Source organism: Elgaria multicarinata, chromosome 4, assembly GCF_023053635.1.
Source record: "Elgaria multicarinata webbii isolate HBS135686 ecotype San Diego chromosome 4, rElgMul1.1.pri, whole genome shotgun sequence".
In the NCBI taxonomy this organism is placed as follows: Eukaryota; Metazoa; Chordata; class Lepidosauria; order Squamata; family Anguidae; genus Elgaria; species Elgaria multicarinata.
The window spans coordinates 21732717-21747792 of NC_086174.1; the positions used below are offsets into that span (position 1 = coordinate 21732717).

The 15076-nt window shown below is 43.4% G+C and overlaps 1 protein-coding gene across 3 annotated transcripts in view; it reads right to left on the reverse strand.

Annotated features, from left to right (window-relative positions):
- The window catches only part of ANAPC1 (anaphase promoting complex subunit 1), a 68860-nt gene that overhangs the window by 44372 nt on the left and 9412 nt on the right, over positions 1-15076 (reverse strand). For all 3 annotated transcript variants that reach the window (XM_063123921.1, XM_063123920.1, XM_063123919.1), the window contains 10 exons: positions 13175-13381; positions 10886-10981; positions 9179-9269; positions 8988-9053; positions 8685-8822; positions 5669-5809; positions 5305-5365; positions 4161-4348; positions 2057-2131; positions 1033-1298 (listed from right to left, as the gene is read on the reverse strand). In XM_063123921.1, coding sequence (XP_062979991.1) covers positions 1033-1298; positions 2057-2131; positions 4161-4348; positions 5305-5365; positions 5669-5809; positions 8685-8822; positions 8988-9053; positions 9179-9269; positions 10886-10981; positions 13175-13381 — 1329 coding nt within the window. The remainder of the gene's footprint in view (positions 1-1032; positions 1299-2056; positions 2132-4160; positions 4349-5304; positions 5366-5668; positions 5810-8684; positions 8823-8987; positions 9054-9178; positions 9270-10885; positions 10982-13174; positions 13382-15076) is intronic.

Here is a 15076-nt window from a genome sequence, read left to right on the forward strand (position 1 = left end):
CCGCCCCAGGGATCATAGGATTGCACTATAAAACACTGAAAAAAACAAAATCAGCAGAACCCTTAAAAACACAGAATAAACCAGACTCATAAGAATGTAAGAAGAGCCCCAGCCAGCAAGGTCAATAATGATGGGAGTAGTAATCCAACTTAAGAACATAAGAAGCGTCATGCTGGATCAGACCAAGGGTCCATCTAGTCCAGCACTCTGTTCACACAGTGGCCACGGGAAACCCACAAGCATGTTCCCAAGCAACGGGTGTACATAAGCATGCTGCCTCTGATATTGGAGGTGCCATAGAAACATCGGGACTAGCATCCTGATGCTAGATTGATGCTTCTCGATCCTCCCAGAGTGCAGGACATGGAATAACAGGCTCAAGTTAAAGGAAGCCAGATTCCAGCTGGACATCAGGAAAAACTTCCTGACTGTTAGAGCAGTGCAACAATAGAATCAGTTACCTAGGGAGGTTGTGGGCTCTCCCACACTAGAGGCCTTCAAGAGGCAGCTGGACAAGCATCTGTCAGGGATGCTTTAGGGTGGATTCCTGCATTGAGCAGGGGGTTGGACTCGATGGCCTTCTAGGCCCCTTCTAACTCTGCTATTCTATGATTCTATGATCTCCTCTTGGAATTTGTCTAATCCCCTTTTAAAGCCAGCCAAAGTGGTGGCCATCATTACATTTTGTGGAAGTGAATCCCATAATTTAACTATGCGCTGTGTGAAGAAGGACTTCCTTTTATCTGTCTTTAATCTCCTATCAATGAGTTTCTTGGATGACCCAGAGTACTAGTATTACGAGAGAGGGAGAAAAATGTTTCCCTGTCCACTTTCTCTACGCCATGTGTGGTTTTCCCTGTTTGACGTAAGCAAAAGACTCCTTCTTGTTCTCTGTCGTAAGTCGCTCTTGGCCATTCACCTATTCACTCTCCTTACTGAAATGTGTAACAAAAACTAGGTCTAATTTAAAGTCTGTCTCCAGATTCTCTCAACCACAGCCAAGAAACGCAGCTGCTCTCTGCGAGGACGTACCTTGCCAGCTGAACCAGAAGAATGACAAGAGAACGAATTCCTTCACCCATCAAGCAGTTCAGTTTGAGCTCCTCATAGATTAAATGAAGCACGCAGAAAATAGACGGGATGTGGGGGAAGAGGAGAGTGGCGGAATCCAAGCAGTGGTTGTGTGAAAGATTGTCCTTGGGGGATTTGGCTTCCAGCGGATCCAGCCGTAGAGCTTTGGCCAACGGGTGAGACTCAACATTTTTATGGTAGTCAGAATTTAGCAGATATTCCCAGTCCTAGTAAAGCAGGAAGAACTAATTTAAGTCCCACTGATTTCAACAGGGCTACTCTAAGTATGACTAAATCTGGATCCAACCCAGTATTTTTCAATAATAATAATAATAATAATAATAATAATAATAATAATAATAATAATAATAATTTCTTACCTGCCTCTCCATTTGGATCGAGGCGGGGAACAACAATAAGTATATATACATAAAATTGATTTAAAATATAGTACACATTATTAAACATCCTAAAATTCCACTGGGTAGGACTGCCGGAAGAGATCAGTCATTATAGCTTTCTTAAATGCTAAAAGACTTTTAAGTTGACCAGTCTCCTCCGGCAGGCCATTCCACAGTCTGGGAGCAGCAGAAAGGTCCTCTGGGTAATGGCTGTTCAATGATAACAAATGCTGAGCCACCAAATTCCAAATCCCAGAACTGTTGAAGTCGACGCTAGTCTGCAAGAGCAGACTTCACTGTTTTTGCTGCAACAGATTAACGCAGCCTTTTTGTGCTGAGCTGCTAATCATCAAAGTTGTCAAGCGACAGGGATGCGTGTGAATCAGCCCTGGAACTCAAACATCGCATCAAGACTGAAGTGCCACATTCTCCCTAAGTAATAAACCACAATCCAAAAACGACTCACAGCCTTTTTGAACTAAGCATCATACAAGCCTAAAGAAACAACAACACCCAAATCGGATGGATTTATAAATCTCTAGCCTGTCAGGAATTGCTAATTAATTTATACAATTTCTCCTTACTTCATCGGATCCTGTTTCTGAAGGCCGGGCTTTCTTGGGAGCAATGACTGGAGAAAGAGATCCTTCAAAATCAAGCTAAAATAAAAAGATAAGTAAGTTATTGTGCAGGAACTGAACTGCAGTTTTAAAATACATACATTAAAGAAACGATTATGTCAGAAGAAGCAAAAGTGACATGTAATTGTTTTACATACAGTTGCTACTGTTCCTTTACATCATTTATGGGTTTAAATAATACCGTGAAGTATGGGCCATGAATTACTACACTTCCTAGTCCACAGTCATGGGAAGAAATTAGAATTCAAGCTGTTTTGCAACTCTGATCTGTACTACTTTTGCTTTGAAGCGACCCCACTAAATGAAAAGCAGCCTCCTTATAAGTTAAAAAGCTGAAGAACATAGATTCCATTCCCACACCTTCCCCACCCACCCCATCAACGTCAATAAGACTTTGAATGTAGTCCACTTGATGGAGGATTTTAATAGGGCTATGGATTAAGCAATTTGAGATGCACAGTTTGAGATATGCAGGCTAGATTCCAGAGTTCCACCTTCATTGGATTGTGGAACAGAGCCTGAACTTTTAGCAGTGTACAGCTAGGCAATTTTAGATGCTGAACCTAATGGTCTTAGAAGGCCACGCATATCACTTCAATGGAGAAAACACACAACGGGCACATCTCTTCTCTCACAACTGCCAGTTTGTAGTTTACAATTGCTTCTACATTCCTGATATATTAGAACAAAAAACTGTATGCCAACCCCTATTTAAAGGGGGGGGGACACACTCAGCATATGCAGTTTTTCATTTTAAACTCACTTAAATCATAGCACCTTCATTAATACAGGAATAAAATAGAACTTGCTTCTGCTACCATCACTTGTCACTCTCTGAGTGGTGATATGTGGGGGCTCATTTCAGTGATTTACTTTTGTAATAAGCAACTTGAACGTTCAAGCTCAGAGATAACCAACTGATGACTTATACACTGGATCTGACCCCTGTCAACCCTATCAAATTTTAATCAAGTTTTAGTTTTTTTTCTTAAAAAAAAAAAGCTTCCCATGGTTTCACTCAAGAGAAAAGAACAATTTAAAGATGTAACAGAGAGTTCACACATTCATGTTACTTTCTGTTGTTTTGCATTTAACATATAAATATTTAAACGAGTTATACCATGCTTTGAACAGTCAAAGCATGGTATAACTTTGATTTATACCATGGACAAGTTAGCTCCAGAATCCTATTCTAAGACCTGTATTGATTCATGTAGAGCAAAGGAATAACTTGTGAAATGTGTGTCCGGCCAAAACAAAGGAACCATGCTGCTGCCCGGGGCTATGAAAGGGTGGGTTAGATCCAATGCTGCTCATCTGTTAGCGCAACGGAAACCTCTAACGGAATGGATTTCTCCTTCTCACTGCAGCTCCCAAATCTGCTCCAGAGGGTTGCTCCTCTGGAGCAGATTTGGGGCATGTGAGGGGCACTGCAGGGGTGAGAAGAGGACAGGGAAGTCTGCTCATGCAATGTTGGATTCTATCCTCTATGTATAACTCAAATAATTCTAAAATAGATTGCAACTGGTTTCAGAGCACACATCACAGCTTGTCGTGGGTTATTTCACCCAGGAAGAGCCACGGTACCAATGGGCTCCAGGTTGACCTTGGGGGTTATTGTGTCGGAGGAACCCAGCAAACCTGGGTTATGCAAGGGTTAAGCAACCCTCACACTACCCTAAAACAGGCCATGGGTTATGCGAGGCTGATTAACCCTAACATAACCCACACTGGCCGGGTTCATATGCCACGGCAACCCCCAAACAAGGGTTGTGTATTCAAAATGCACACACCCTGCAGCCTCACCATGGTAGACTGTCATGTTGTGCGAACAGCCTCTATGTGGGACGTACGAGGGGAAAACCTGAAATTTTGGGGGATTGGGGAGTGTGACATTATTTTGATAGAACCTTGCTACAGACTTGACCATTACACAGCAGAAGACGTTTGGATCAACATTCAGAACTTGTAGGGAATTACTCTTTTTCAAGTCATGCCTTAATATGAGCTGCTGATTAGAAATGAATGGCGGTGCAAGGTCACTTACGTTACGAGTCCACGCCACTTTATCTGTGTTGTAACCCATCATGTTCATGAGACACGTCACAAATAAGTTCCACTCCGAATAGTAACTTGGTCCTCCTGGGGCATTGTAAGCATTATACCATCTGACAAGCATTTGCACAGCAACCTCTTTGGGCAGGATACATTTAATGCCTTGTAAACACTGTTTGACTGTTCAGGGTGAGAAGGGACAAAAAATAATGGTTAGATTCTCTTTTTCACCACTGCGCATTCAATCAATTTATCTGTCCTGAAATGCATTGGATCTTAATTTGCCCAGGGGCAGTAGGAGATGAAATGGTAGTGCTTTTATTAACTAAAAGATGGACCAGTCTGTAGAATTATGCCCTTTTTTGTCTCAGCAAAAATTGCTCCAACCCTAACTCTGCATAAGATTAGGTTGAAAATCTAACTGAAACCAAGGGATTAACGTCACAATAAACCTGGCTAGCATCAGACAGCAAATATCAAAGAATCTGCCTGAGAAAGCAAAATGTCTGAGAAATACCAGCTCTCGTGGGGATGAGATTGATGGAGAAGGATGCATACCATGAATAGAACCCCCCTGGGTTTTTGAATGTGCTACCTCCAGAATTCGAGGCAGTAAGCCTGTGTGCACCGGTTGCTGGGGAACATGGGTGGGAAGGTGCTGTTGCACCATGTCCTGCTTGTTCATCCCTGGCCAATGGCTGGTTGGCCACTGTGTGAACAGAGTGCTGGACTAGATGGCCCCTTGGTCTGATCCAGCATGGCACTTCTCATGTTCTTATGAATGTTCCCAGAGTCTGCTTCTGCATTCACACAACATTGTGTTTCTTTGCATGAATGAGCAAGCTAAAGAGGAATAGGATGAAGTAATGCTTCCTTAAAGAATAACTTCTTCATTAACATCTGTTCACTGTGTGAACATACAAAGATGCACAAAGTTAAGATCCTCAGGCCACATGGCGGCGATTGCTGAGAACACAGACAGCATTATGCTTGTACAGGGCCTGTCTAGTTAGGAGACTTGGAGCAACAGTACAGAGTTATGTCTACACTGGTCTGGAGCCTGGATTTTGATTTTGTTGTTGTTGAATTTCATATCAATGGTCAGAAAAAAGGAGAATAAGGATCCAATATCATACCTAATTCTGAAGTTGCAATTTCAGGAATGGTAATTCTAACCATTGAGCCATTGCTGAGTTCCTAGAAGAAAAAATAGAGATACATTATCCCAGAGAAAAGGCAGTCAACTTCTACAGCACATATCACTACACCAACCAACATGCTGTAACATGCTCGGTTAGAAAGCCACTGACAATCAAAAGCGCCGCCTCCATCCTTGAGGGGTCTTAAGAACCTTGTTTTATTTGTTCTAGAGCAGCCTTCCTCAACCTGGGGCGCTCCAGATGTGTTGGACTGCATCTCCCAGGGCTTTCTTGGAGTTGTAGTCCAACACATCTGGAGCGCCCCAGGTTGAGGAAGGCTGTTCTAGAGAGTAACACTTACCAAAGTCACTCTGTTCTGGACAGGATCTCTCACCGAATGAACAAAAGTTGAAAGTTGTTGAAAAGTGCAATCGTCAATATAAGAGGAGTCTTGAAGCTTGGAAGGATCTCTCAGCTCTGAAACAGGGGACAACACTCCCTGCTAAGAAGAGAGGCCAATGTTAGGATCCTTTAGCATTGTAGAATCAAAAGAGTTGGAAGGGACCTTGGCGATCATTCTAATCCAACCCCTTAGTCAATGTAGTTGCCCCATTCCTGAGAGACGGCTGTTCAGCCTCTGCTTGAATACCTCCAGTGAAGGTGAGCCCACCACCTAGTGTGCTCCACTGCCAAACAGCTCCTACTATTAGCAAGTTCCTCCTAATGTTGAGCTGAAATCTGTTTCCCTGCATTTTCTACCCCTTGGTTCTAATCCTGCCCACTAGAAAATGGCTCTACCTCTTCTGTTGTAACCACTCAGAGAGCTTCGGCTATGGGGCGGTATATAAATGTAATAAATAAATAAATAAATAAATTCTGCAAGACCACCTTTCAGATAGTTGAAGGGCCTCTATCATGCCTCCACTTAATCTTCTCTTCTCCGGGCTAAAGACACTTCCAACAATTTGTCTTTCCAGACCCCTCCCCATCCTGGTCGCCCTTCTCTGAATGCACTCCAGTTTTGTCAATGGCCATTATTCTCAATGGATTCGAGATTAAAACAATGTGTTTTGTTATCAAGCTCAGAGAGAGAGGTAAGAATTCAGGTGTGACTACAGGCTGCATCGATTTGCAATACTTCGATAGGCTGCCCAAAACACAATGTTCTTTGAATGGCTCACAAAACATAAAATATTACAGTACAATATATAGATATTTTCAAAATGACCAAAATATTAAAAATTTCCAGCCTTAAGATCGCAATTTTAAAAGGTGTGGGAGAATAAAAAGTTCTCCACTCACTGCCAAAAAAAGACCATGCAAACCATAAAGAAGAGAACATGTGAGGCTCTCTAGGAAGGACATTCCCCAACTGAGGAGCCACCACCAAAAAAGCCCTCTTCTTGGTAGCCACACACCTTCAGGGCCAGCCTTTGGGATGGGCAAATTGGGCGATTGCCCAGGGCACCAAACTTATGGGGACGCCAAGCTGAGCTCAGTGGCTCTGTTTTTTTTTTTTTTTTTTTAATGTACTGCCTGCAATGACTGGGGCTGGTTACAGGGAGCATACAACTCCCCTGTTAAAACAGCTCCACTGGCTTCCAGTCTGTTTCCGGGCACAATTCAAAGTGCTGATTATGACCTAAAAAGCTCTATATGGTTCGGGTCCAGGTTAGAACGTATTCTCCCTTATGAGCCTGCCCGTGCTTTGGAATCTTCTGGAGAAGCCCTTCTTTCAGTCCCACCTTCTTCACAGGCACGCTTGGTGGGAACATGGGAGAGGGCCTTCTCGGTGGCTGCTCCGGTGCTCTGGAACTCTCTTCCCGGGGAAGCTAGGCTGGCTCCCTCCTTGATGGGCTTTCGGAAGCAGGCTAAAACTTTTTTGTTCCAGCAGGCCTTTGGAGAATAATCCAGCCCTCCATCTATGTTAATGTCTTATAATTTTGTTGTGTATTTTTAATTGTTTATGGTTTTGTTTCCCTCCCCCCCCCATGTATATTTTAAACTTTGTAAGGCCGCCTTGAGGCCCAGCATTGGACAAAAGGCGGGATACAAATAAATATAATAATAATAATAATAATAATAATAATAATGTTTATAACCTTTCTTTCAAAGTTCTAAAGGTTTGGGTACCAACTATACAAAATTTCTTCCTTCAATTAGCTTTAAAGTATGTTTCTTTTTCAGTTCCCATTTTGATGCCCTTTGCGCTAGGTAAAAATCAGTGGAATGACAGCTTTACTTTGAGGCCATGTTACTGAGCACTTAGCTCTTCAAACTCTATAAGCACTATATCAAATAATAATAAAATAAAACCATGTGAGAGGTCAGCTGGATACCCATTTTATTTATAACTTTTATTTCATTATTTTTAAAGATTAAAATAATGGATATTCTAAAATAAAGAAAGTTTACCAAAAGAGAAGAAATGCTACAAAACAAAACAAAATATTACAAGTAAAACCTGAGAGAGTTCTGCTGCGTTGCACAGAGAGCTTCGGCTATCGGGCGGTATAGAAATGTTATACATAAATGAATACCGCACTGCCACTGATCAGAATGTTGCTTTTCAAACTTTGGCTTGTGCGAACTGGAGCACAGAGGCTGAGAGATCAGGGTTTCAAGTAATGCCGATCCAGATGGATATTAGGTATACGTGGGAGAAGATGATCTTTCCAGGACCACGAAGGGCTTTAAAGGTCAAAGCCAGCACTCTGAATGGAGGGTCCCCAAGGCCTATCTGTGCACCCCGTGGTATCAAGCAGCATGCAAAGACCCACAGCTTCTAGTTAGTCCTCAGCTCCATCCTTCAACTGTTATTTCTCCCCACAGGCCTCTCAACACAAGCATCCATTCTTGGTCCACCAAGCATGCGTAGAGCATCTGGCACGGCCAAAAGAACTTTGAATAATCGATCAAAACAACAACAACAGCACTGACAATTCCAGTAGCCAGGAAGGAAACTGTAGGCAGGTGAGGTGGAACTCCCAAACCACTTTGTGTTAACAATGAAGATTCTGTAATCTTCATTCGTTCATTCGTTGCAGTTATAAACTGCCTTTTCCCCTCCAAGGAACCCAAGTCAGCAAACATAATCCTCCTCCTCTCCATTTTATCCTCACAACAACAACCCTGCGAGGTAGGTTGGGCTGAGAGCCTGTGACTGGCCCAAAGTCACCCGGTGAGTTTCCATGGCCGAGTGGGGACTAGAACCCGGATCTCCCGACTCCCAGTCCCAACACTCTAGCCACTACACCGCACACTGGCTCTCCAAACATGTGGACAGCAAGTGTATTGTCCACGTGGAGACGTGTGGACAATATGCAACACAAGCCTTCTCAGCCAAAAAGAACAAAGAAACCTGGGCTGTCCCTTACCTCATCCATGGGTCCAAGATGCTTATTCAAAGGCTTGGAAGGAGTGCTGATGCTGTCCAAAGGAGTGCTCGGCCGAGGCATTTGGGCTGACATGGTCAGTGATGGAGCCGGCAAGCCAGGTATGAAAACCTTTCCTACCTTGTAATGGGCAACAAAGAGAAAAGCTGAGCCAACATCCTTAACAATAAAGACAAGCAACATATCTGGAATATTAGGGCAAACTGGATGCTACCTGACCTGTTTTTTTAAAAAATTAGCAATGCTAAGGAGGCATTTTGAAGATGGAAGAAATGTCGCACATACCCGAACCACTCCAGTGTACAGGACTAAGTTCCCGTTGCCTTCCAGAACCAGCATTGTGCCGATGCTCTGTAAACAGCCCCCGCAAAAAGGAAAAGGGTGCATTAATCTGCTGCTAAGTCTGCTGCAATTTGAATAAAAGCGACCAACTGACATAAACCTGGGTGCTCTACATTTAACATTCTCCTACTTACTTCAATTGGAGCTGCATCCTTTGCCCGTATGTTGGTAACGGAGCCGAAGATCAGCTGTGACATGTCATTACTCTGTTGAAACTTGACACAGCTAAAAGAACATAAGAGCATAAGAAGACCTATGCTGGATCAGACCAAGGGTCCATCTAGTCCAGCATTGTGTTAACACCAGAGCCAGTGTGGTGTAGTGGCTGGAGTGTCAGACTGGGAGTCTGGAGATACGGGTTCTAGTCCCCACTCGGTCATGGAAACCCACTGGGTGATATTTGGGCCAGTCACAGACTCTCAGTCCAGCTCAGCCCACCTCACAGGGTTGTTGTTGTGAGAATAAAGTAGAGGGGAGGAAAAGGATTATGGGTTCCTTGCAGGAAAAGAGGCCGGATATAAATGCAATAATAAATAAATAAACACACTGTCGACCAGGGACCAACAAAGCAGAGCACGGTGCAGCAGCACCCTCCCACCCATGTTCCCCAGCAACTGGTGCACACAGATACTGCCTCAGATACTGGAGGTAGCTCATAGCTATCAAGACTAGCAGCCATTGATAGCCTTCTCCTCCAGGAATTTATCCAAGCCCCTTTTAAATTAGCGGCCATCACTACATCTTGTGGTAGTGAATTCCATAGTTTAACTATGTGCTGTGTGAAGAAGTCCTTCCTTTTAACTTATCCTTTTATCTGTCCTGAATCTCCCACCAATCAGCTTCATGGGATGACCCCGGGTTCTAGTATTATGAGAGAGGGAGAAAAAATTTCTCCCTATCCACATTCTCCACACCATGCAGAAGGCAGGAAAGAAAACAATTTCATCAAAATCTTGTATGAGAAATGACAATGGTTGAATATGAGCAGATGTTGCTACTTGACCTGAAGCATCAAGTTGTCAGAGATTGGGTTTAGTCATCATACTGGACCATGGTTAAAGAAGCTGAAGTAGCTTTGGCATTATGCCTAAATTGACAAACCATAGTTTACAATCGCCCAGTAAACCAGAATCAGAAACCATGTTTTGAAATGGGGTTGGAAACCAGTTTGTTCTTTGCATGTTTTTGTTCCAATAAACTGTTGCATTTAATAAAAATAATATCAATGAATTATGTTGTCCAATATAAAGTTTGTGGTATGTAGGCATTCTCTTCATATAGATTACATCTACCAATTAAAAGCCTGAGCCTCCAAGTTGATTATCAAAAGTAGCAAAGCCATAAGGGGGATTTGGGGAAGTGAGGTGTGACACATTCTACTTCTAGGTTGGGATGGGTGGATGGGGAAACAGGAACAATAGCCCACCAAAAATTATTCTCTTCTCCTGTAAATACTGAAAATGAGATTTGGACACTTGCTGTCATATTCAGGGCAGTATCCAACACTGCCGATGTGCGTCCGCTCGTTCTGTTATGCCTGCCAGCACAACCGGAAGGGGAACTTCTAAAGCAACCCCAGAAAGGTCTGGAAAGACTCATTTCCAGAACAGGACAGGTTAGCAGAGCTCCTTCTGTGAGCAATGCAGTCCTGCCTCATTCCCAAAATGAGTATTTCGGTTCACTTCCAGGACTGTGTTAGAAACTGCTAGATTCCCGTCGTGCTCGTGGTGGATCAATCTGGTGCATGGTCAGCATTGGATACTGGCCTCAGTTTCCTCTTTTTACAGTTCCAATATTTTACACAACCAATCAAGGAAGTCCACATTTTGAAAAACACTTACCGCAACTGGAGCTGGGACTCCACTAAGTAGCACAAAAACCTTTGCCCGCAAAGGTCAGTCGTAATGAATACTTTGGAGGCTTGAGAATTCTTCTCCCTGTCAACATTCAAATCACAAGCCAAATAATAATAAAATTAGGCTTATTCAAATTAGAAGCCTAAAAAATTAGCCTAAGGCTGCTTTTGTTATTTAACTGAGTGTTATTTTACATTTTCTTAACACAGCAATCCTATACACACTTAGCTGGGAGTTAGCTGCACAACTCAATGGGGATTCCTTTTGAATAGACACATAGAAATCTCAAAATGCATTTATACTGAAGCCCGAGTTGTATGCAAATTTATTTCAATTTAGGGTGCAATCCCTATGCATGTTTAGACTGAAACAGTCCTACAACTCCCAGCATTCCCCAGCCAGCCAAACTGACTGGGGGATGCTGGTAGTAGTAGGACTTTTTTTTTTCCTGTCTAAACACGCATAGGGATTGCATCCTTAATCAATTTAATTGGCTGAAAGATAAACTCAGATCCTTTAGTCAACTGACAGACTTAAACAGCAGTTATAAGGAGTGACCTTAGCTTAAGTCAGGTCTCTTTTAATTTGTTGTCATTCATTGTTATACTATCTATATAAATCCTATATCTCTTTATGAATCTAACTATTTTAACAGGGGTGGGCAAGCTGTGGTCGTTTTAGCCTATAACTCCCATCAGCCCTAACTAGCATAGCCAATTTTGAAGTATCATGGGAGTTGAAGGCCAAAACATCTGGAGGACAAGATGCCCACTCCTGCATTATAACCTACCAAATATATCATTGCATATTAATAGTGATATCCATTTATTTTCGTTTTATTCAACCTAATCACAAAATACACATGCATGCAGTGACCACATCCAGATGTCTTGGTAATCCAGAATTTTTAAATTTACACTGAGCAAGCCCACGTGGTAGTGCACGTGGCTCAATTGCTCTCACTTGGCTCCTCCTACCAGCAGGAGTAGCTAATCAAGCCAGGGACTCTTTCTCCATAGCTTGGTTAAATAAGTTAGTATAACGTTCAAATTGGAAACTCTGGCTTGTCACTCCCCTGACAGCCAGAGTCGTAACCCATGGTGTTTCTTGAGATTGAAGAAATTGTTGGAATGAAGATAGAAGAAACACCAAGAGTTGCATTACTCTCACTATATGAAGATTTAAATTGTAGAAAAGAAATTAAGGAATTGATAACGAATTTGCTGACTGCAGCAAGGTTGATTGTAGCTAGGAACTGGAAGATTCAAGGTGATTATTGTATTGAAGAGTGGCATAAAGAAGTAAGGGAGATTGCTATTAATGATAAATTAACATGTAACATTAAAGTGAAAAGAGGTATAGCAAAAACGAACGAGTTTGAGGAAATTTGGAAACAGTTCCTAATATTTGTGTTTTCTAAGGGAAGTGGGAAACCGCCAACAGAAGAGGTGTTAAGATTTTGGAAACAGGAATGATCCCGAAGGGAAGGGGGAGCACTTGTTATTATGTTGAATTATGTTGGATTACGTTATGATAAAGCATTATATGTTAATAATTATATATTCAAGTAATTTTGAATTGTTTACTACAACTTATTAGATTGTAAGCCTATGCGGCAGGGTCTTGTTATTTACTGTGTTATCTGTACAGCACCATGTACATTGATGGTGCTATATAAATAAATAATAATAATAATAATAATAATAATAATTTGTTAGGTATTGGTATGTTAATTGTTATGTTGGTTTGTATTTTATGTAGTAATAAATAAAAATTTATATATATATAAAAAAGAGTCATAACCCAGGGTAATGACTTGAAATTTATTTCAGCTATTAACATTTATCTGTTTATCATGCAATGCTGAAAAAAACAATATTTATGGTATCAACACAATGTCAATAAAGATAAGCTAGGAATCCTGGTTTATTAAACCACATTGCGAACATCTGTTCCCGCTTTGCTCTTCCCACGAGAACAAATGAAGCAAGGATAGTTTAGCGTGACGTCCGAACCTGCAATTAGGATTTGTTGCGCTCAACAAGCCAGGTTTATAAGCCTGAATTGTTTACCTGCTCACATGAGCAGGAGGTGCAAAGTGGGAACGTACAGCTCATGCACCTCACGGTTGAATCAGCCAGGATACCTGGCTTATCGTTATGTGTGAATGTGGTCAACACCTATTCCAATTGATACAAAACTTGACATCAGTGAGTTTGAGTTACATAAGGCCTCTATTAAGACAGCTTCATGAATAAATAGATGCTTCCAAACCTCGTGGTAGTAAAAGCTTCTGTCCATAGATGGTCTATGCAAAGTTCCGGAACAATGAGCTCAGTTTCTGGGGCAAGGAAGGAGTCAGTGGCACTGTTGAAAGAATGGCAAGCGCTGTGCCTCCTGGGGGACTGTGCATGACCAGAGAAGTTGAATCTCTGCACCCCTGAGAAAGAGTGCACCCCTAAGGCTGGGGAGTGGGATCGGCTGCAAAGGAAGGAAGATTTGTTTCTTTTTATTGTTTCGCAAACATACATGACATAAAAGCATTACATATAAACATTACGTTCAAAGAAAAGGGGGGGGAAGAGAAAGGAAAAATACCGTATTTCTTCGATTCTAAGACACACTTTCCCCCCCATATAAACATCTCTAAAAACGGGGTGCGTCCTAGAATCGATGGCGTCTCAGAATCGCCTGCAAAGTGCGCTGTTATCCCTCCACCCTGCTCTTGATGCCCAGGCAGTTCGAGGGCTTGTTGAGCGCACCTAAGCGGCTCTGCGCTCATGATGTAGGCCGGGGAATGCGCGTGGCCTGATTGGGGGCCTCAGCGACGATCCGCAGCTGCCCTGGGCCTATTTGCGCTCCCCAGAGCTAACCGGGCTCACACGCGTGCCAACAGAGCTCCGAGCCCTGAGCGGGCCTCGCCCGCCGCACCACGAGCACAGCCAGCCGGGTTGGGCCCAGTGGGCACAGCTACGCGGCTCCGGCCAGGTCGGGCCTGGCGCGCGCCTCACCTCAAGTATGGGGGCTGGGGCGGACGCTGCTGGGCTCGCGGAGGGTTGTGCGAGGCGGGGGGGTGCACCACCGGCTTCTCTGCCACAGCTGCATCTGCTGGATCTGCACGGAGGAGGAGGCACAGCAGCGCCAGCCAGGAAGATGGAGGCGATGCCCGGGAGCTGAGTTGCTGGGCCGGTGTGGGCGGGACACGCTCCGGCACTCACAGCTGCGCCTTTCTCACGTGCGGGAGAGGAGCCCAGGGCGCCTGCAGGGCAGGGGGGTTCTCTCCGCCGCTGCTGCGGGGCTTCCGCTGAGCCAGGGGAGGCCCCTCGGCACTGGGGGCTGGAGCTGGCCCGAAGGTGGGCGCCTCGTGAACGACCCCCTCCCGGTCCCCACAAAAAGTGGTGGCAGCTGGGCCCTTGCAAGTGCTCCCCGGTTGGCTCCCGGCAGGGACCCTTCACCTGGCAGGGCCCACCCCACCAGCCAACGTGGGCCTGCGACGTTAGGGGTAAGTGCCTTGTTTTTGTTTTACTTGTAACCTGTCCCAGCCCTGTGGCGCCAAAACCATTGGCCCAATAAGAATTGGCCACATCTTATTATTATTATTATTATTATTATTATTTATTTATTTATTTATATAGCACCATCAATGTACATGGTGCTGTACAGAGTAAAACAGTAAATAGCAAGACCCTGCCGCATAGGCTTACATTCTAATAAAATCATAATAAAACAATAAGGAGGGGAAGAGAATGCAAACAGGCACAGGGTAGGGTAAACAGGCACAGGGTAGGGTCTCTTTCCTTACCTGCCTGCAATCCCCTCCCCATGCCCAGGCTTTGCCAGGCATGGCAGAATACTTCCCCCCCCCATATAAACATCTCTAAAAACGTGGTGCGTCTTAGAATCGATGGCATCTTAGAATTGAAGAAATACGGTAATAAAAAACACACACACAAAAGTTAAGGGGTATTTTCAGCTCTCTACATATCCCAAATGTGAATTATATTCTCTCTTTGTTTGATACATTTAACACAATAATCAACTTCTTTTCTTTCTTCTAAGATAACTATATCTCATGCACTGAATCCACAGACAAATACATCGTTTTTCTCTGTTTCAGAACTATTTTATTTCCAGCGATGGAAATACAGCACCCCTTTCCACCAGCAGGCCAAGATG